At 33.5% G+C, this 24,472-nt stretch overlaps 1 protein-coding gene and 1 long non-coding RNA gene across 2 annotated transcripts; both read right to left on the reverse strand.

The window, feature by feature from the left end:
* Nucleotides 1–1,744: 1,744 nt before the first annotated feature.
* Nucleotides 1,745–7,218, reverse strand: LOC111987265 (NADH dehydrogenase [ubiquinone] 1 alpha subcomplex subunit 6). Its single transcript, XM_065763711.1, has 2 exons — nucleotides 6,899–7,218; nucleotides 1,745–2,143 (listed from the first exon to the last, which is right to left on the reverse strand). Exons 1-2 carry the CDS (start codon nucleotides 7,109–7,111, stop codon nucleotides 1,958–1,960), a joined length of 399 nt encoding a protein of 132 aa, XP_065619783.1. The 5' UTR covers nucleotides 7,112–7,218; the 3' UTR covers nucleotides 1,745–1,957.
* A 10,616-nt stretch (nucleotides 7,219–17,834) lies between these two features.
* On the reverse strand, nucleotides 17,835–24,202 carry LOC136063384 (uncharacterized). Its single transcript, XR_010625063.1, has 3 exons — nucleotides 23,994–24,202; nucleotides 21,043–21,262; nucleotides 17,835–18,212 (listed from the first exon to the last, which is right to left on the reverse strand). It is a non-coding gene; the product is annotated as an uncharacterized LOC136063384 (long non-coding RNA).
* Nucleotides 24,203–24,472: the final 270 nt, after the last annotated feature.

Raw genomic sequence — 24,472 nt, forward strand, 5'->3', positions numbered from 1 at the left:
ATATTTTAGACATGTCAAGACTTATCAAAAAAAAAAAAAAAAAATTTTTTTTTTTTGATGCAAAGATGTAAAAACTTATTTGATGTAAATATTTTTGTTTACGTAAGAAAATATCATATGTTAAATCAAAATTACAAATATTCCATGTATAAGTAATAAATAAATATTATATGTGTGTGTTATTCTTTGGATATATATATATACACACATATATATGGACAAGACTTAGATACAGACATACAATACTTAGGTATTGTTTCTTAAGTCTCCTTTTAAGATTCTGCTATGTGAATTTTTTCTCTTGTGATGGAAGTGTATTTTTTAATTAAATATTTACATGGTTGAATTTTAAAAGGAGAACCTAAGGACAATACCTAAAGTACAGTACCTAAGTTTTGTCATATATATATATATATATAAAAAACTTGATCCCCTAAGAAAATTTCCTGGCTCTGTCATTGCAGTTATGTGAAATAGTGGATGTAAACTAGTGTGAAGGAATATTTTTCTTTCATCTTAGTATAAACTGTATCATCCAATATGCTAGGAAGGTAGAAAACTCATGCATATAACTTATAAGCATATTTAGAATACATCACAAACCAAAAAGAGTATTTTTATATCACCTTCTTATCATCTTACCCAACATAAAGAAACAAAAACTTTATATCTCAACTAGTCTCAGATTGTTTAATTTTCAAAGCAAAAATTAATATGAGTTTAAATGACTTCCGACAAAGGTAGATTAATTTATCCAGATTGATTAATTTTGAGTCTAAATTTCCATATGCTAACACATTTATTAATGATTGACGCTGGAATGACATTTGCAGTAAGTTTTATTTTGGTATTTGCCAATGACATGACATCAAGAGATGTCTAACAAACACAAGAAATTACAAGGAATGCCTATTGCAGGGTCCTTGGCGTGGATTTGAAGCAGGAGATGGCGGCGGACCCAAAGGTTCCCCGTGACCTTTGAAGGCCTCACTGACCGAGAAGATTGAGGGTCTGGTGGTGGATGCTCCTCCACAGCTGGTTGGGCAAATTTCCTTTGTTTTATCGTGATGGCTCCAGACAATTCTTCCCCATCTCTTGCATAAAGTAACTTCTCCATTTTTTCACCCAAGTGTTGCATTAAAGTAATTATGCAGCACATATATTCAGAGAAACCATTAAAAAAAAAAAAGAGCAATTGTGTTTAAAAGATCATAACACAGTATACAACTGGAAGAAATGAATTTATACATGGGAGTCAAGTTCAACAAAATTAATGGGAAGTAAAGAAGCAGAGACGCATAGGTGTATTGTATATACTTTGGTTAGTGAAGCCTACAAATTTCTAGTTAGGACTCAGGAGCCTAATGCTAGAGTTCGTACGGTCATAAGGCTTTTCACAGCCTAGTTGCCTCTTTGGTTCTTAAAAGAGTATTATTATAAAATAGAGTACTAGTATTATTATTTTTTTATGCCTATTTATAAATGGTGTCACAAATTATGCATGTCTTTGGAGTTCATAGTCTCTTTTGCTTCCGTAAATTAAAATCCAAAAACATTGGTGTCATGAATGCTGCCATTGGAGATACATTCCACCCACTGAATCATTGTTAGACCAATTCAAACAAACTAACGCCAACATGAAAATGCAATCATTATGCCACATGTGGATTAAGATATAAACCAATCTAACTAATTGAAAACAGAGTGGTACAGCATGCAGCAGTAGCAACATAACACATTGCTATTTGCCTCATCCAATAGTACTAACACCAAATTTCTTGAATTTTGAGAACAAAAACAAGGTTTCAGTAGTACTTCGGTTCCAACATACTGACCATAACAGAAGATACAAGGATCTTTATCCAAATGCAAGATACAAAACCAATTTCAAGTACATCTTTATTAGGGGAGCCCACTTACACAAGCAAAGAAGGCACATCCATCCAATGGTAAAGATTCAAAAGTAGTTGCTCTTGTAGAAATTTTTGAGAAAGTTAGAGTCGCCTTGATCCTTGGTGCCTGAATCCTGCACAAGCCCTTTTTGACCCACCACATACTGGCCAATTATATGATGCCGCTGCTTAGCGTGCTCCACTATGTTGTTGAACTCTTCAACTCCCTTGAGCAGCAACATGTCAATCACCTGCACATTTACTAAAAATATCAGGATGATGGGGGGAAAACTTCTTTGAGTCAGAATTTATAATATCATAAGACATCTTACCAATATATCTAATAATGTGCATGCACCATTTGAATTTTTAATAATACTAAAACCACTAGAACTATTAGACTCAACATAAAAGATTTATTTTACAAGTGCATGAACCATGAATGACTCATTTCTCTATAACATGGTGAAAACTTGGTTCAAGGGACATTTAAACCAGAAAATTCCCCATAATCTGGCAGCAACTAGATTTCTTAAACTTAAGGTAAAGTCCATACAATATATGAATAGACACTAGTTTAAGAGACAAATTGATTAAGATAACACATCAAACACCATCCGCTTCAAGGCTATACAGTCACAAGAACCATCGCAATAGCAACAGATCTATTCAAATGAAAATATTTTTCTCACTAAAACTTCAGACAACTAGCTGAAATAAGATCTATTACTGGAGCTTCCAGTAATGAATTAACACAGACAAGTAACATCCAACTCATGCTCAAATAGTCCACTACAAGCTTGATATTTATGACCAAAGTCATACTCTTTATTACCCCCTTAATTGACATGCCCCTTTTTGTTCGCTTGACTTGCATCAACTCACTCTCCCTCACTGATGTATTAATCATTTAATTGTTCTCCTCTACACATGATCAAACTATCTCAAATGATCCCCCTCATTTGATCTCAAATGATCTCCCTCATCATTTCATCAAAAAGGGGCCACCCCCACAAATTTCCTCTTTTTGAATCTTATCTTTCTATTTATTTTCACTTATACATCTTAAAATTCTCATCTTAACATGAGATTTCAGCTACACAAAAAGCCCTAAAGGACAGCCTTCCAAATTTGTGAACTCTTATGATGATTAAACCTTCCTTGCCAACACTCCAGGAGCTGAATCACAGTTTTTGGCATGACCCAAGATATCCCAAACAAAGCAAATGCAAAAGACCAGATATTTATAGCCACTGAACAATGATGCAAAAGATACCCAACAGATTTCCCACTATTTTTACACATGCAGGGACTGCTGAATGGTAGAGCAAGTGATGCAGTCACCTAAGGCCCCAAGTAAAAATAAAGCCCCCAAATTTTAACCTATAGGGTTATTTTTTATAATCGATAAATAAAATAATATTTTTTTACCAGATGAAAAAAAAATAAAAAATAGAGAAAAATGCAACAATTACAATATTTTTCACAACACTTTTATAATTAATGTTAAGTAGCAGGTTGTTAAAGCCTATTATTGATGGCCAAAAAAATAATTATAGTGATATTTTCAAGTAGAAAACAAAAAGTAACTTAAAACCTAGAATTTGTTGTAAAAAATATTGTGAATGTTGCACTTCTTAAAAAAAAAAAAAAGAATAATAATAAGAGTTTAGTTAGCAAATTTTTACTAGTTCTTATTTAAGTCTACCATTAATACCACTCTTTTACTTACCATTATAGTGACACCCCTCTTTTTTTAATATATTTTTTATTACTTATCAAAAAAAAAAAAATTAGTAGTAATTTTGCATCTAAAACAAGATAATCAATTTTCGCCTTAGGCCCTCAAATGCATCAAACCGCCCCTGTACACATGCAATACTGATCAGTAATTATGATATTTCACTAATGCAGATTTCCCACTATTTTTACACATGCAATACTGATTTTATTTTATTTGATAAGTAATAAGATATATTGATATAAAAAAGGAAGCACCCTAGTACATAGGAAGTGAACAAGGGGACAGCAAATCAAATACAAAAATTGCAAGAATCTAGAAAATCAATAAAAGACACCACATTAAGCCATGAGGAACGATGGACCATATAAAACCATTTCGATGACGGCCAAAGCTACCTTGCCAACACCCTAACAGCCCCAAAACAGTATGCAGCATAACCCAAGATACTCCAAATAAACCCAAAACCATAGACCATAGATCCATAGCAATGGGACAATGAAGGAAGAGATGGTCAACCGATTCACCATTACTCTTGCACATGTAGCACCAATCCAAAATCCACACCTTTCTTTTTTGTAAGTTATCAATTGTCTAACATTTTCCTGAGGCAGCAGTCCATACAAAGAAAGCTACTCTAGAGGGAATCTTCTACTTCCAAATACTTCTCCAAGGAAAACCGAAGATAGTAGGACCAGCTAAAATTCTATAATAATCTTTCACCAAGAACCCCTTATCTTTGCTAGGAATCCAACAAATCTTATCCTCACCAAACCCCCTTATTGAAGAACTATATATGGTTTCCATGAAGCTTGACAATGCCTCTAATTCCCGAACATGCACACCTCTAAAGAAGCTCACATCCCAAAAAAGGATTCACTGGGGGATTTTATAAGCTCAGCCACACTAACCTCCTTATTCCTGCAGAATTTGAATAGGTCAGGGTAGCTAATTGCAAGAGGTGTCTCTCCACACCAATGGTCTTGCCAGAACTTCACCCTAGACCCATCACCAATATCATATTGAATATGGCGTGAGAAAGAAGGCCAACCCTGATTGATACTCTTCCATAAACCAACACCATAAGGACCATTAACAAATCTGGTACACCCCCCCCACCCCCAAACATGACCATATTTCATCTCTATCACTTGTCTCCAAAGGGCATCCTTCTCAATCCCAAATCTCCATAACCACTTCCCAAGTAGAGCTATATTGAAAAGACTTATCTTCCTAATCCCTAATCTACCCGAAGAAATAGAAGCACATACAGTAGCCCATTTAACCAAATGAATTTTAGGTTCATCACCGAGACTGCCCCATAAGAAATTCCGCTGCAATACTGATCAGTAATTATGATATTTCACTACTGAAGATTATACACTATCAGCATTATACCCAATGCTGTTGTCCATGTGAAAAAAAGGAAATCTTGTTTGGTACCTTTAAACCCCATGTACTCAGTTAAGGTTTAATCTTTCCTGTGGTGCATATCAAAACACCACAATACAATCTGACTTCAAATCTGTCATTTTTTGTCGCCTTCCAATGCGCTCACTCCTCACATCGGGTAGTAGGCTAGTTAGCAACTTAGCGTACAAGTTAGCGTACAAGTAGTCAAAAAGATGCCCCATTGATTCAGATTCCCAATCTTGTAGTTGTGAAGGATTAATAAATTAATGATTCCAATACCACATTGCTCTATCAATTGAATTGCCTAAATACAAGGCAATTGAAGTTATAAAAAATGGATATGTACAACATTAGCCTACTAGGAATCAAAGGATAGGTCCTCAAGAGAGAGCAGATGTGATACTTTCAGCTTTAAGGTCTATAAACCAGCTTATTACAAAAATCAATATGCAAACTTCAAGTCTCTAGAAAGCTAGAAATGTTACTAAGCCCTCCACACATTAAAATCGGGACATAGCGCAAATCTCAATTGATTAAGGATGCTTATTACAATCCAAACAATCCCCAATGACATTATCATAACCCTTCTCTTAACAAAACATCCGTACCATAAATTTTATAACCGCTCACCACTGACATATGAATGACAATCAAACAAAGAAATCAAGAAAGAGAAAAATTCAAACCTTGCCTAATCTTTGGGCGTATCAGCCTCAATATTTGAACATAAATGTTTGGTTATGCAAACATAGGCATCATCAAGTAAAGTTCCTGGATTCCCTAAAACATGTACAAAACGTAAAAGAAGTACAGCACAATGATGTAAACAAAGCCAATCAATTTAATTAGGTTTAAAAACCTTCAACATAAAAGATGTACAACCATAACAGGTCTATACTTTGATAGCATGAATTTTGAGTGTAAGTGCGATTTAATTAGTTTGAAGAAATCCAATATTTCAATTTCACTAAAAGCTAACATTGTTTATTTGATTAGTAACTCAACATGGCCCAAAACATAGGACCATTCAAACAGTGATCTCATAAAAGACGATTTCAGCTAGATAACCAAGACTGCTTCAGCAGTTCCTTAAGTGCAGCACATTAAGGGGCTGTTTAGTAGTGAATTTTGAACAACAGTTTTCAGCATTTAAACAATATTACACGTATTTTCACATATTTTTTCACACACACTTATTTCTAAAAAATACAAGTAAAGTTACTATAACATTACCAAACGGACCCTAAGTTTTCCAATTAAATTCAAACACTTAGCCAAATTGAATTCAATTCAGGAACCTAACATACTACACCTAATGAAATCTACAATAGAATGTAACTCGGTAGAGGGCCAAAACTCGAGACCATTCAAAAAATGATCTCATGAAACATGGGTTTCAGCTAAATACCCAATTCTTCTACTGCAGTTCCTTAGATGCAATACATTAAATTCAATCAATTATATGTTTGAATTTAATCGAAAAACCTAATGTACCGTAACTAACGAACTGAAGTTTGACCCCAATTCCCAGTCTCACAAAAGAAGCATGGACACAGACACGGGTATAACACAGTGACACGAGTAATTTTTGAAAAATTATAATATTAAATGGCTGTAATGACACCGATATGACACATGTATGACAATAATACGACACAGGTATAACACGGTACGCGTGCTAAGCACCTAAACTTGTCTGAGACTTCATAGTTTATACCTAAAATTCATACTAATTACCAAACAGCCATTTACCAATCACATTGGCTAAATTCACAATAATGTTAACGAATAATCTAGAAAGATCTGGAAATGAAGAGAGAGAGAGAGAGAGAGAGAGAGAGAGCAGCTAGACCTTGGTGTTGGTGATGTGAGAATTCTTGCGAATCTGGGCGGCGGCGGAGGAGCGGAGCTCGGAGACGGTAGCGACTTCGTCGAGGTTGTAGATGTCGATGATGGTTGGTATGGATCGGCACACTGTTTTGAAGAAATCGATAACTCGGTGCCTCGCTTCCTCCAAACTCGCTGAGTTCGGTGGTACTTTCACGGCCCGCCGTGTAAACGACATTTTTTCTTGCTCCGAGTCAACTCGTTCGAGCTCACACAACAACACCACAGTAGAAGTAGCTGTGTAGTTTTGTATTTGTGATTGAATGAATTGGATTGCCAATAAACAAAACAAAAGAGATTAAGGGAGGTTGTAACGACGCCGTTTTTAGGTAGTTGATGGTGTAACGGGGAGAGAGAGAGCCCATGGGCCTGGGGATGGGATTTGGGTTGGAACTTGGTGGAAAAGTTGTGGAGTTGAGAGAGAAACGTGTGTTTCTATTGTGTAAACCCATGGTTTTGTTGGGCCTCTAATAGACTTTAAAAAGCCTAAAATATATAAATTTGATTAAATTTTTTTTTTCATTTGCTTATATTAATATATGAGAAATACTATGTCTACAACATTTTTACAACATTTCTACAACATTTCTTAAGTGGCAGGTTATTATTGGTTGTTATTGTTGGGACAAAAAAGTAATTTTAGTGTTAGTTTCAAATTTGAACCAATAACAACTAACCACTTGTGATTTGTTGTAAAAATGTTGTAAAATTGTTGTAGACGTAGCATCTCTCTTAATATATATATATATATATATATATTTTTTTTTGAAAAAAAATTTCATCCACTTAAATTTTGATGTTGTCGAATAAGAGATTTGAGACTCGAATAAGAGATATTGGCTTGATAATAAAAAGTAATTATTATGGAACAGACTTTATAAGTTGAAATTCGATTATATACACAAACATATATAAAATAAAATGAAATTCTATCATCATCTTTCTTGTTTCAACTTTATTTTATTTTTTGATAATATATTTTTTCAACTTTCAACTTGTAAACAAGGTGATAAATTAACATGTTATATTTCTATATATTAAGATAAGTATTTTCTAACATTATATTTTGGATAAAAAAGGTTCCCGCGTTATGAATTTTTGAATAGAATACATTGATAATGATAAATTCAACAGAAAGTTCTTTCAAAACAGTTTACTAAAAAATTTACTAGAAGTCTTATACCTCAACTAGCTCCTTTTGATATCTCCAATAGAAACATTTAGCGTTCAAATACTCCCCACCCCATTGTAATTGTTTAATTCTAATTAAAAAAAACCTCAAACCAATTAACTATTGAGATTAAATTTTCATATCTTTTTATCCATGTAATAGTTATTGGCTTTTTTTTTTGGCTGAGAACTTCTTTAAATGAATTAGTAAGTCATAAAATTAAAATAGACATCAATGATAATTTCAATAGGCATGTTAGGTCATGGATTAAAAGAGATTCATCGAAATAGGTTGGTAGGAAACGTTCTCCAAAAAATAAAACTTTAAATACTGTATCATGTTTGTATTATTGCTATTGTTCTTGTTGTTGTCTTTGTTCGAAAACCTTTAAGTTTTAAGAAAAAAAAAATGTCCCATACATGATGTTGGAGACTTTTAAGAGGGATTGGAATTGGCATAATGTTATTTAAGGCAACCAAAAAATTGGTCAACGAGACAAAGACGATTCTAATGTTACAAAAGCTACCTCAAATGTTTTGAGTGTTAGTTCTCCCACTTGGGAATCTGACGAAACTGGCTTGTCTGAAGAGTGTTGTATTTCCGGTGATATTTCCTTCTAGATCTAGCAAAGATCTTGAGTATTTTGCTTCTCCCCATCATTTTTCTTATCCTTGTTGCTGTTAGCCAACTCAACCAAATTAGACTGCCACCGGTGGAGATATATATATATATTTTTTTTGAAAAAAAATTTCATCCACTTAAATTTTGATGTTGTCGAATAAGAGATTTGAGACTTGAATAAGAGGTATTGGCCTGATAATAAAAAGTAATTATTATGAAATAGACTTTATAAGTTGAAATTCTATTATATACACAAACATATATAAAATAAAATAAAATTCTATCATCATCTTTCTTGTTTCAACTTTATTTTATTTTTTGATAATATATTTTTTCAACTTTCAACTTGTAAACAAGTTGATAAATTAACATGTTATATTTCTATATATTAAGATAAGTATTTACTAACATTATATTTTGGATAAAAAAGGTTCCCGTGTTATGAATTTTTGAATAGAATACATTGATAATGATAAATTCAACAGAAAGTTCTTTCAAAACAGTTTACTAAAAAATTTACTAGAAGTCTTATACCTCAACTAGCTCCATTTGATATTTTTAATAGAAACATTTAGCGTTCAAATACTCCCCACCCCATTGTAATTGTTTAATTCTAATTAAAAAAAACCTCAAACCAATTAACTATTGAGATTAAATTTTCATATCTTTTTATCCATGTAATAGTTATTGGCTTTTTTTTTGGCTGAGAACTTCTTTAAATGAATTAGTAAGTCATAAAATTAAAATAGACATTAATGATAATTTCAATAGGCATGTTAGGTCATGGATTAAAAGAGATTCATCGAAATAGGTTGGTAGGAAACGTTCTCCAAAAAATAAAACTTTAAATACTGTATCATGTTTGTATTATTGCTATTGTTCTTGTTGTTGTCTTTGTTCGAAAACCTTTAAGTTTTAAGGGGGAAAAAAAAATGTCCCATACATGATGTTGGAGACTTTTAAGAGGGATTGGAATTGGCATAATGTTATTTAAGGCAACCAAAAAATTGGTCAACGAGACAAAGACGATTCTAATATTACAAAACCTACCTCAAATGTTTTGAGTGTTAGTTCTCCCACTTGGGAATCTGACGAAACTGGCTTGTCTGAAGAGTGTTGTATTTCCGGTGATATTTCCTTCTAGATCTAGTAAAGATCTTGAGTATTTTGCTTCTCCCCATCATTTTTCTTATCCTTGTTGCTGTTAGCCAACTCAACCAAATTAGACTGCCACCGGTGGAGAATCGCATGGTTGAGATGATGTTTCTATTTGGTTGATGATATGTTTCCTCTTCCCCACCTAATGTGATTGGGTTAAGTGTCGAGTTGAGTCCAAACTTGACTTAATTTGACCTGTGGACACCTCTATTGTTATTGTCTCTTATTTAATTTCATTTAGTGTTAGAACTAGGCATAATCGTATCTCTTGCAGTGGTGGAATTGAAAATCTTTTTTGGGAGCTCAAACTAAATATATTAATAAATTTCAAATTCACAAAATAACACACACACGTATATACTATATACTTAAAGAATGTCTTTAACATTATTATATAAATTATTTTCACATGTATCGAAAAATTTCACCAAGTCAATTATATAATTAAGACAAATATTTTATTTTGTTAAATAATTATCCTTTAAATTATGTGTTGCTCACAATTAGTATTAGTTAAATACTTAAGATAAAGGTTTTGTTTTTGCAGAGCATGTTCCAAATTTTAACCATAAAAAACAAAACATCTTTTTTTTAATTTTTTTTTTTATAGATAATTATAACATGCCACTAATCCCGCAGCTTGAACCATTTTCTCTCTAGACCTCCAAGTACTTTGTGCATGGAAAAGTGCCAATTCAGCTACAAGACCTTTCACTAACATATTTTTTTCTAATGAAAAAGAATCTATGCATTCCTGTATCCCTAAACTCTAAACAAATACAAAAAAAGAAAAAAAAAAAGAGTTCTAATTTGAGAAGAACAGTAGATTTTACTAAAGATATGCTTTAATGCTTTTAATTTCCATATGCTTTAATGCTTCTAAAGTTAACAGTTATACATGACCAAAAAAAAAAAATTGAATATTAAAAGAAAAAAAATGACACGTTAGTACTTTACATTTTAAAAGAGTGTTGGTACATTATTTATTTATTTAATAAAAGTAAGGGGCAATAAGTAACAATTCATTTATAAAAGTTATGGTGTGTTTGTTTGGAGGTGAAATAGGGTAGATGAAAAACTTTAGAGAGAAAATAAGAAGGAAATTTTTTTTGGAGTGTATTTGGTTAGGTGGGAAGGAAGAAAAATAAATGGTGTGACCTGTGTGTTTTCCCCTTAGGCTCACAAAAAAGTTTTAAAAATGGAGATAAAATTGAAGGGAGAAAATGATGTTGTTTAATGAACAACAATGCAGATGTATACTTGCACATGGGCAATTCATCCAATTCCTTTCCCCTTTATTTTTTTTTTTGATTTCCTAGGTTGTGGGTGTGGTAGTTGTTTTGTTTTGTTTTTTTTGGTTTAACTGGACATGATTTTTTTTTTTTTGGGACATGATTTTTATTTTTTAATAAATTGGGTGATTGCAAAAAAAAAAAAAAAAAAATTGGTTGTTTGTTACTTTTTTGTTTTAATTGACCATCATTTTTTAACAAGGGTGTATGAGTAAATTTATATAAACTCACTTTTTTTATCCTTCCACTTTTCTACTCTCAATTAAACAAAAAAGAGAAAAATTAAAATCTTTCATATCATTCCACTTTTCCACCCCTCTAACCAAACAAACCCTTAAGTAGTAAAATAGAGAGAGTGACGGGATGAATTTGAAGGTCAAGTCTCAGTAAAGTTTCAAACTAATGTATTAAGTGTAATAAATTTGCAATTTGTGAATTTGTGAATCAATATATATCATCCATTATGTGGGCGTTAGTATACATGAGGGTACATCATATTATGTTGTAATCACCCATAACAACTGTAAACTAACACCTCCCACTTGAGTTAACACCATAATCAATGGTTTTAGGTCTAGTTAGCATGCATCATGGTACTATGGTTATTTCCCATGCTAACTTTCATCTATAATATATACTTCCCATAGATTGGTGTCAGTGTGTAAACATGGTCAATTTGTGTACATCGTAGTACATGCCCTTTGACACACTATTTTTATAGTACACTTTGGATGACTTCTAATTCACTATCTTTCAAGTAAATAGAATCCATATACTAGGATCACTCCAAGTCCCGCAGTTTAAAGTTATAGCCCACGCATATATTGCAACTTACGTTACGACTTCAGCCATACACATCAGACAATTTATCAACAGAAGTTGAAATTTTCGTTATGTGATTTCTCTAAGCTAGATTTCTTTATGGCTTTCCACAATGATCTTATCAACAACTTTTCAGTGCAACCACCAGCTCAATTGCGCCATGATGCAAATAAATCTAATAGAGGCAGGTGAGGTTGTGGAGGGCCCATTGGAAGTGCTTTCAATGGTATTGGGCTGATGCGTTTTTAGATTTTCCCAGTGTAGACAGGGAAAATTCCCGACCTATCACAAGCTGACATGTCACACTATTAAGTCCACAAAATACAGCAAATTACAAAGCGCCGCGTATTGCTGCTAGGTTTTGCTATCATTACTCAGAACCCAACAGAAATTTGCCAAGTGTCATGCAAAAAAACCAATTACACATCATCGCACGTGTAAGCGATGACATAATCAGCTTCGCACGTGTAAGCGATGACATAATCAACCTCGCACGTGTAAGCGATGATATAAGCGGACCAATCAAGCGCTGCCACGTGTCACCAATCAAGCTCCGCCACGCGTCACTTACCTACCCCTAAACTCCTATAAATAGAAGCCTTCCTAAGGCATTTGAAGGGGATCCAAGGAAATCCAAGGAGATCTAGAGATCTGAGCTGAGGAGATCAGGAGATTTAGAGAGGACACACAAAACCATTTGAAGCACTCAGAAGTCCAGAAGCTTTGCCGGAACCAAGCTCTAAAGCCTCCAAGAACTTCAAGAACTTCAACTTCGAATACGAAGAACATTCAAAGAGGAATCATCCAAATCATATTCCTTGATCTCAAAGTTCACTGGAATCAAGCTCAAAAGCCTCCAGAAACATCAACAAATCACAAATCAGTGAAGCTCTACGGATCAAGCCTCTAAAGCCCCGAAGAACTTCCACCACAAACCTTTGAATACAAAGAACATTCAAAGAGGAATCATCCAAATCATATTCCTAAATCTCAAAGTTCACTGGAATCAAGCTCAAAAGCCTCCAGAAACCTCAACAAATCATAAATCAGCGAAGCTCTAAGGATTCAAGCCTCTAAAGCACCGAAGAACTTCCACCACAAACCTTCGAAGATGAAGAACGCACCAAGAACACGAAGAACACACAAAGAACATGAAGAACGTGAAGAACAAAGGATTTCTAACAAGCTCATAGCCAGAGATTCAGTGGAATTCCGTTTCAACAATCTTCGATCCATCCTTCAACCAAATTGAAGGATACTTTGTGTTCAAGTCAAAATCACATTACCACAAATCCAATTAACAAATCTTTCAAGGAGATCGAATCAGAGGATAACTCTTTTGTAATCAACAGAGAATTGTACCACACAATCATCAATACAAATTCGCATTTGTGAAACTATTTTTACTTGTTTGACTTTATTTCGAACCGAGAAATTTAGTCGTCCACATCCAGTTATGAGATTTGGAAGTTCAAAAAGAAACTAAATGGGCTTAGATATGATATTGGCTACATATGGATGGGTGAAAAGTACTAATATGAACAACATTGCTAGTGGGGACTCTGGAAAGAAAAAAAAAACTAAAACATATACTTAGAGAAGCTATAACCATTGCTCTAATAATAGCATGTAAGGACTAAATATTCGGTATATTACACACAAATAAGAGGCCTTTATGTAACCTAGGAGAAGTGGTTTATACAACAATATTAGTACATTCAAACAAAAATACAGTTTGAGGCTTAAGGGTGATAATTCTAAGAATGAGTTTGGATTACACGTTTCAGCTGGCGTTTTGCGTTAGGCGTTTGAAAGGTGGGCCCCATGGCAACTGCGCACTTTTTAGCCAACTTCAAGATAAATCTAGATTATATATTTTGCTGGGTCCCATACGGTTAGGGATGGCAAAATGAACCCGACCCGCGGGTACCCGGTCCGACCCGACCCGTTTAACATTAGGGTCGGGTTTGGGTTTTCATTAAAAAACCCGAAGCGGGTTCGGGTCGGGTCCGGGTATTAGGCATACTCGGCCCGAACCCAACCCGTATATATAATATTTAAAAAAAAAAAAAAACCCTAACTATAAATACTCTCTTTTCCCCTAAATCCCTCAGGTGGTCAGACCCATTCTCTCAAGTCCTCACCCTCTCAATGCTCTCACTCAGTCATTCTCTCCCATTCCTCTCACTCTTCTTCACCTCCCCATTCTCCACTTCCTTTCTCGTCACCAAAACCCCTAAAAAGTTCAAGAAAAAACACAAGCGAAACAAAGAATCCCCACGCACAAAACGCGTCCAATCCAACCCAAACCTAATCCCCCACTTCGAGTGCATCGTCGAGCGCGACTCCTACCTCTGATTCGCCACCAAATCCAAAACCTTCCTCTCCTCCCAACCCGAACATGTCCTCCGCCTCGACGACGTCGGCAAGCTCCACCGCGAGCTCGGCTTCCCCCGCGGCCGTAAGGTCGCCCACGCCGCTGCTTCGCCTTGCACACCTCACCTCGCCGGCGCCGCTGCTTCGCCTCCCATGCTCACTTCGCCGGCGCTGCTGTTCAAAGAATCAAATTTGTAATTTCTAGTTTTAGTGCTATTTTGGTTGAATAGATCAGCTTGTTTGATTTGATTTTGTAGGGTCTTATTGTTCAAACCTAGGTTTGTATGTTAATTCTTATTTTTGCTTTTGATGTGGGAAAATATTGTAATGAAAAAAATGCTTTTGATGGGGGAAAATATTGTAATGAAAAAAAAGGGTTTTCTTGGGTGTTCTTTTTCCCTCCTGTTTGGTTGCTAAGAAAATCAATATTAGGCCATTTTTTTTTTCTTTGATTGAGCCACAGAATGGGCCTTGAAGTACCACGGCCCAACGAAGCCCGTGGAGCTCGCGGGGCCCGGCAGGGCCGTGTCCGGGTCCCGGAAAAAAATTCGTTTAGTAAACGGGCCGGGTCCGAGCTGTGGGTCTTGGCCCGCGGGTCGGGTCCGGGTATGGAAAAACCTGGCCCGAACCCGACCCGTTGCCATTCCTACATACGGCACTATTAATTTTTAAAAATTATTTTGTTACAGTGTTTTCAGCAATAAGTTTTTAGTTTTTAGCAAATAAACAGTATCCAAATAGACCTTAAGTGTTTGTTTGACTAGCTTATTTTTTGCCAACTTATTTTATTATTCAGCTTATTTTTGCTACTATTCATGAGTCCTATTGCACTTTTTGGTACTATTTATGATTTCCACTATATTATTTCAACTAACATATACCTTTATCTACAGTATTTTCAGCAAAAATTTTCAGTTTAAGTAAAATAAACGGATTCCAGACAGACCCTAAATGAGATCTTTTTTATATTCAGTTAAAAATTTTGTATCACATTACAATATTTAAATGTTTCTCTCTTCTTAAGATACAAAATTATTATTTTAAGTTTTTGTATTTAAATTTTGCTAACATCTCAATATTCAGTTGATATATAATCGGATAATATGGTTATTTTAATTAATCTAAACTAGCATTTTATCAACTTTAAGTTCAAAATAATAATTATTTATCTCAAAAAAATTATTGGGATGAGGTCTTTTTTTATTTATTACAAGGCCTTAAAACTCAGGTCCTTCTCAAAATATGTTTAAATTTGTTTGAATAACATGGGCAATAATAAAGTATTCTTGTGTTTTGTGAGATAGGTTGTAATTGTGCTAAACTGAATGAAGCTGCTAGCTTGGCTTAGTTTGTAAGACTTGAGTGTTTCGTCTAACCCACCTAGGTTTGAGTCCTACTGCTAGCAGGAGTTCGTTGGTGGGCATCCACATGAGTTGACTGAACTTGTCCAACTCCACCGCCCTACCTAGGGGCTAGCGTAACCTAGCGAACCCCTATTTTCCTTAACAAATAAAAAGAAAAAAAAAAAACCTGAATCAAGTTGATTATTAAAATTCTAAGATCATTTAATTTTCTATCTTATATGGAACCCGAGTTGAGTTTGAGTTAAGGTTTATTTAACTCTTTATTAAATGATGTAAACTGTTATTGCCAGTCAAAAAGTAATGTAAAATAAAAAAAACCTTTATAGTTGGTCAAAAAGTAATGTAAAATTCACTTAAAAAGCTTGTGAAAAGCAATATAAAAAGAACTTTATAATGAATGGTTCACAATATTCAGCAAAAAGAAATAAACTAGTCACAAAGCAATATGATAAGAAGTTGTTCGTCTTCTTTTATGCACTAACGAAGGTTGTTTGTCCTACATGCACGTGATCTGCAATTTGCTCCTAAAATGTCAAACGAAGGGTTGGAAATTTCGTACACCATGCCAAAACTTGTTTGTCCTCTCCCTCTCTCAGAGTGCTTGGTGGGGCAAAGAATTGGTTGGAAATTTCCACAATTACACTATTCTCCTCAAAAGTTGTGCTACTCTCTTTCTCTCTTTGAATTAACACAATACAATGTTTCGCGGAGGACTGAGATTCTCTGACATTAACACTATTTTGTGGAAAAAAGAAGAGATTCGTGTTAGAAACTTTCACGTTATGTAGCATCATTTTGCAGTTTGCTCCTCAAAAGTTATGCTCGTCTTCCCTACTCTGTCTCTCTCTCTCTTTGAAATTAGCACAATGTTTTTGGATGTTGAGATTGATACAATAATTGTTCTGTTAGCTGAAGGAAAATTATTGTGCAGACTACTCCAAGCTCTCATATGGGGTAGGCTCACACGTTGAGAAGAAGGGTTGGAAATTTCTTACATGCCCATAAACCTCCAAAGTCGTGCTTGTTCTTTCTTCCCCTCTCTTTCAAGAAAAATTCTAGTAGACACATCCTAAATTTCACTGAAAGTTTCATATACATGCTCTCACAATTTTGTGTTGTGAATTTGTGATGGGAGCCAAGAGGTTTAGTTCCAACGCAATAAAAATATTGTGAAGAGGGAGTCAAATTTATAATTACTCTCTAAAATTAACACTTTTTTTTAAAGGAAGGAAAAAGAAATGGAAAACGATTAAAAAAAAGGGAAAAAAAGAGATGAAAAGGAAAAAAAATATTCTATATGGTTTGAATGTAAAAATAAAAGATAAATTACTTTTTTGCATTCTAAATTATAATAAGAGGGAGTGAATAAGCAGAGACAAATAAAGGAAGATGAAAAGAAAGATGAATAGTGATATTAAAGTAGAGGGTAGTGAGGAGATGAAAAAGAAAGGAAAGAAGAAAGTGTAAATATTTAAAAAATAATTGAATTTCAAAAAAAAAAATTATAGGAAAATTGGAAATAAAAATGAAATATATATAGACGTTAAAACCAACAAAGATGAATATGTAAAGTCAATAATCTATTTATATATATTTTTAGTAAAAAAAAAAAAGGAAAAAAAAAAAGAATAATTATGTGGCGATAAGGTGGTGCAGCAAAATCTCAGCAGCAATAAATAATACGCTTTAGCTTTTAGTAATACTAGTCACTAACCCGTGCAGTCGTTAACCCGTGCGAAGCATGGGAAAATTTTGAATGTATTGTTTTACTAATTTCTTCCTAATGCAATTATTGAAATAAAGTTGCAGCATTTTCATAGTGATCAAACATCTTCTTTTTTATTTCAGCACTTTGTTGTATCCAAATAGAGATTAACACTAAAAAATAATTAAACCCATCCCAAAGCCTATAATTCTCAAAGTTAAAAGAGAGTCCTAAATTTCGTTTAATTCCATTAACTGCTTAAGTCAATAAGCACATTGGTATGAATAAAAAAATGAATGGCATCTGTGTCTATTTAATTATCAACCATATATCTGTTATAGCAATTAAGGTGACTTATAAATTTCAACCAATTTGTTTTGTAACACTTTTTTTTTTTTTTTTTTTGAGATAACAGATAGAATGACTTTTATTCAGAAGTAAAAAACCATATACAAAGGTAAAGACCTGGGCACACAGCCCAAGCTATAGTTCATTAGCCATACAAATTAGGAAGAAAAAACATACAAGGCTTCCCTCTAAACCAACAAAACAATGAAGACCCTTTTGCACCATAATCATGTGTTTGCTTGAGTGGGCGAGAGCATCTAATATGTCACCAGCAATGCTAGAGCTACATCCAAAATGACTTTAGTTTGTGTCTGAACTTTCTCAAAGTATGCTTTGTTTCTTGCATTCCAAATTGCCCAAGCCGTTGTGGCCCATAGTTCCAGCTCCTTTGACAGTTCAGCTCCTTCTTTGTTTTGTAAAACCTAATTTACTATAATTAGTAAAAATCTTAACTCAAGAAGATTCAATAGAAAGTAGGAACACATTGATATCAATTTAGTTATTAAAAAAAAGTCTCAAATGATGGCAATTATAAAACAACTTTCTAATCAATTAAATTATATTCAGACATATCTATCGTAGAAGGAAGCATATATGATGTCTTGGAAATAAAATTGATAACCTTCTTCATGGACACACAAGGCCCCAGATTTTTGGGTTTTACATGTTGCCAAAAAAATAAACATTCTTAAGGAATATTACAGAGACAAATCATTATGATCTTTTGCAATTCAAAATCACTTGGAAGTGATTTTTTTTTTTTTTTTACATTAAATTTAAAAATCATAAAATTATACATAGACAGATTGGATACTGTACTTCCATGCGGATATCTAACAATTTCACTAATACAAATCTGCAAAAAAAAAAAAGAAAAAAAGAAAAAAGAAAAAAAGGACAAAGGGTTATCATACAACCACAATTGAGTTGAAGGATAGTCAAATTACCATGTTGTGTCCCAAGAGTCAAGATATCACATAATCATTTGGTATCTAAGAATTGTATAAATATTGGACTAATAGATGCATTCGTATGAATCTTTGTCAAAAAAATATAAAGTATCTGGAATATGCAGTAGAAACATGTAGTTATAACACATTTGAATTCACCAACAATTATTATTTGAATAATAGCACTGACTTTATAGGTTTTATTTATTTGTATCATGTACTATATGCATAGATGTCTAAAAATACAGTAGGAGAGTAAATCAAAAACTAAAATGGGATGATGAAGCTCATTTGACAATCCCAACTCTTGTTTACAAATCAAGTAGAAGCAGCAAATTAAAATGAAGCAAATTGCATGACACTGATCTTGCCTTCTTTATCCATCTTTGGGTATTTAGAACTTTTCTCTACATCTACACATCAATCATTATGATTAAACTATTACTGATTGTAATTGGTAAAAAATCTGACAGTCCAAGAGGATTTAACCATATGCTAAAAGAGTAACTTCGGTTCCACCCACGGTCAGCTTTACTTTGTTTAACCCAATTGAAGTTTTTTTAATATCCTAGAACTTTTTAAGAACACCGGCTAATCTAATCAGTTTTTTCATATAACTTTAACCCAGCATGAGATCAAAACTCTAACAATGCTTGCAAATCAAGAGGCACAAAACCAAACCTTTTGAGTTTAATTCATAGAACCAAAATCAGCAAAATTAAATCTCAGTACAAACCAGATAGAGCAAACAACAACAAAATTAAATCTAAACACACAGTCCATTACATAACCAAAAAACCTATATTAAACATGCATAATGACCCCTTTCAAAGTGCAGTTTACATTTCACAATTACAATTTACAAATTTTAAGAAATTCTCACCCTAAAGTTAGGTACTAAGTAATTAGAGATGATCATTAAAAAATAAAGCTTCATATGTCACACAACTATAAGCTACTACAAACGTATGAGATTGCAACTTATGAATTTTGACAATTGCCTCAAGTAGAAGTGAAATCGTAAGAAGATGCTAATACTAAATGCAATAAGAGAGCAATTAACTAACAACCTTTGAAGCACGAGTGCGTTTCGGGACTCGGGTGCGGGTGCGGGACTCAGCAATTTTTGAAAAAGGTGGGTGCGGGTGCGGCGAGACTCAGTTATTAAAAACTTATTAAAAATATATTTATTTATATATTGCTAAGCATTCTTTTTTATATAATAATAATAGAAAGTTCATATAATAATAAAAACAATCCTTAAAAAAAAAAAAACAAAACTTAAAAAAAAAAAAAGAAACAGAACAGAATGGCAAAAAAAGGAAGAAGAAGATGAAGAAGCAAAAAAGAAGAAGAAGAAGAAAGGGGTTAAGCCGGTGAAGACAGCGACAGCAGCGTATCAAATCCACTGGTATTTTCGATTCTATATATATATTTTTTCCCTTACCGGCTGATTTCCTTTTTCCAGCCGAAACACATCGATATTCGGCCAATACGATCCAATTTGGCCTGAATCGGCGCGAATTGGCCCAGTTTGGCACGAATCGGCCTAAGTCTGAGCTACGTTGGCGAGAGTCGGGGGAAAAAAAAACACATCGCAGGACGTGGCTTGACGTGGTTAGCGGCGTCCCTCACGTGTCGCCACATGGGACGTGGATGTGGCTCCTCTAGCGCCGCGTCTGTGCATCCCAGCTAACAACACAAATATACATCAAAATTGGATCTCACATCAAATATTCATTTTTAAATTACTACACTTTCCATTTGCACAATATTCATTAAAAAAAATACTTAAACCTTGAATTAATACCCAGTCTGAACCGGATAGAAAATTCCTTTCAAAATAACCTGAATCCCTTTTTAATGCCTGCCTCTCATGAATTCCCTCCCAAAGACTAGAGTTGATCAACGGATACTGCTCCACCCTTAGCCACTAGACGTATTCCTATCTATTTTAGCCATTCAAATATTTTAGTTGACTGAAAACAAAGAAATTGTATTTGTAAAGAACCTGTGATTGGCTGCGAGTATCTTTAGAGGGAGATTTCTATGTAGTAGATGATGAACAGTTTGCTGTGAGGCGACATCGTTTCAATCTCTTCTACCAAAAAACAATAATCCTAAACAAAATAAAATCTAACCCAAATACCCAAAACAAAATCAACTCTAACCTAAAGACCTTAGTTCTAAAAAAATCTAAACCATATTCAGTTTTTATTACCAGATTTTAAAATACTTGAACACACCAAGCAATAAGTTTTAATGGGTCTAAATTTTAAACAATGAAAAACCATAAACAAACCTTTTTTTTTTCTCATTCATCTCCCAAAGCGTTGTCGCCAAACGATGCAAACTTCCTCTTTTGAGGTTTGTAAGCCACTAAGAGCTTATCTATTGATTTAAATCCTGCTTTGCCAATTGGATTTAAGAATGCTGACCGTGGCATCTAAGAGTGTGTGGGAAATGGAATCCCTAGAGTCGAAGGATGAATTCTATTGCTTTAGGAGTGATTTCTGAGAAACCTGAAAGCACAATAACTCATTAGAACAAAATAAATAAAAATATGTCAACATACATGTAATATTTAGAAATGAGTTCAAGGCTAACATATGAAGGTTTGGAATAAACTACACATTTTTTACTAATATATTGCTGTGGCAAAATTTTTGAGAAATAGTTTGGTACTAATTAGTTGACGAACGAAACGAAATCACTCACTATCTCTAAAAAATCAGAAATTTTCAACCAACACAAACAAACTCACATTGCTCCTTTTATAGGACTTGACATACGAAATAGAAAATTGGTTTACAGAAAGTTACTTAAAAACAATGCAAAAAGTTATTCAAAACAGTTGCAAATTTTTGAGACATTTTATCAAACCCACATCATGCATTATTGTTGCAACCATTCCCTGCATATAATGTAATCAAAGAACCACATTGCTGTCAAAAGAACTACTAGAATTTCATCAATAATAGAATACCATAATACCTCCAAAACATAGTCAAATAACAATTTCAACAATAACTAACTCTAATCTATATCTATATAATAACTAATAGTCGAAACGTTTGACCTTTTGTTGACCGCGCCTCATTCCGCCACGTGGTTACATAAATTAATGCCACGGCTACCATTAAAAACATAGAACAATGTATCTTTTCGGTCGTTAGTTTATTTACTTTCAGTGGGTAACTACCTTTTGTTTGCTTTTTGTTTTCTTCTCTCCATTTTCCCGTTTTCTGTTTTTTTTTTTTTTTTTCCCCGCTGCCAGAACAAACCCAGCGAAGGTTCTTCACAAGCATTGGTTGCTCTTGCTTACTCTTGCATTACTTGGTCGAACTCTTTCAAACCCACACTGTTCACTTTCGTTTTCGGTTTTCTGTTTTCGTTTTTCCCTCTGTGAGAAGAAACCCAGCAAAGGTTTTGGAGAAAAAAACAGAGTAACCCAGCAAAATCATTACGGTAACCTTCCACTAATTTGATAGAAATATTGTTATTGTGTGATTTATATTAACATTTGCGTTAATATTACTTTCGCTGGTCATATTGATTTTGATGTTGGATTACATAGTAACGTTGGGTAACTACCTTTTGTCTGCTTTTTGTTTTCTTCTCTCCATTTTTCTGTTCTTTTTTTTTTCCCCACTGCGAGAACAAAGCCAGTGAAGGTTCTTCGCAAACATTAGTTGCTCTTGCTTATTCTTGCATTAGTTGGTCTAATTCTTTCAAACCCACATTGTTGACTTTTGTTTTCTATATTGTTTTTTCCCTCTGTGAGAAGAAACCCAGCAAAGGTTGTGGAGAAAAAAACAGAATAACCCAGCAAAATCATTACGGTAACTGATTTATTCTTTTCTAATATTATTCCTTTTTCAAACAACAACTTTAGACAACCTTACAATGCAACAGTAAAATGAATACAGTAAATATAATATGTTTGCTTTGGCGATTTAAAAACAAATGTTAGACATGTTGATGAGAAATATAAAAGTCATGGAAGAGTTGGATTTCTAGCATTACAGGAACTGTTCAATTTGTCAACAGGTTGTGTATTTCTGTTTTAAATTTTTTTTTTCTTAATAATAACGAATGCTAATAATTAAGACATTGAAATTTTGTGCATACCATGTGTTTGATAAAATGCCTTGCTTACTGCTTGCATAAATTTATTACTGTGGCCTTATATTGCTTTAGCCCATGGTCTGTTAACCTTGCCCAAAATTTATCTTTGGGATTGAATCTGTATTCATGAATATATAGGATCAAATGGCCCATATTTAATATAGGATTCATTTATGACAGTGCCGATTTGTAATGATGATATAGGATTCAATAGAATTTAAAAAAAAAAAAAAATCGAAACTTAATGCATACGAATTCTTGATGCATATAAAAGCATGACACGGCACTTGATGCAAAGAAACATAATCATGGCCTACTACGATTAACGTGAATCAATATATATCTCATATATTAAACGTAGCATAGCATATAGGATCAAAAATCAAAAGAGATTTACAAAAACAATCACGGCAGAAAACTAGAACAACAAGAAAGCAGTTTTTCTTTAATTCTAAAACTCAATCACACGTTATATATTTTCTAAATTTTCTTTATAAATTTATTTATAATGAACGATGATATATTCATCAGTACTAATTAGTTGACGAACAAACGAAATCACTCACTATCTCTAAAAAATCAGAATTTTCAACCAACACAAACAAACTCACATTGTCCTTTTATAGGACTTGACATACGAAATAGAAAATTGGTTTACAGAAAGTTATTTAAAACAATGCAAAAAGTTATTCAAAACAGTTGCAAATTTTTGAGACATTTTATCAAACCCACATCATGCATTATTGTTGCAACCATTCCCTGCATATAATGAATCAAAGAACCACATTGCGTTCAAAAGAACTACTAGAATTTCAACATAATAGAATACCATAATACCTCCAAAACATAGTCAATAACAATTTCAACAATAACTAACTCTAATTAAAACTAATAGTCGAAACAGACAATACAATGGTTACAGTTCCAAAGCCCAAAAAAAAAAAAAAAAAAAAAACAACGTCGTTTCCAATTCTTACAAAATCATCTATGTTTGTATATGCAATCATAAGGATACGTTTTGAAAATTACATTACTTACACATACCAAAACAATAAACTGATCTAAAACTCATATCCAAGAGATGCATAGACACGGGGATAAATAATTAGACAGAGATTTTCCTACATGGGTATAGACAATTAAATCATTCACTTCAGAAACTTCATAAAAATCTGGGTTGAGCGTGACTTTGAGCAAATCCATTTGTGGGTTGAGTTGGGCATGCCTATTTGCCCATCTGATCAAGAATCTCGAATCTGTTTAACCCCCAAAAAAAAAAAAAAAAAATTTCTTTACCTCTGTTTCTTGAGAAAAAAAGAAAGAAAGAAAGAAATATCTGGAATATAGAAAACATAAAACAAATTGGAAAGTAAAATGAAAATAAAAAACAAATTGTATTTNTATTTGTATGTGTTGAGACAATGGTAGAACTTTGTTTCTAAGGTATTTAATTCAATGCTTCGTAAATGAGTTTCTTTTGGAACATGTGATTCCTCCTGCCAATGGTTTGAAGCCATATCATATTTGTAATGCATTAAAGATTGATGTATATGCAATCATAAGGATACGTTTTTTGAAAATAAGGATACGTTTTGAAAATTACA

Source organism: Quercus suber, unplaced genomic scaffold, assembly GCF_002906115.3.
Source record: "Quercus suber isolate HL8 unplaced genomic scaffold, Cork oak 2.0 scaffold_520, whole genome shotgun sequence".
Taxonomy (NCBI): domain Eukaryota; kingdom Viridiplantae; phylum Streptophyta; class Magnoliopsida; order Fagales; family Fagaceae; genus Quercus; species Quercus suber.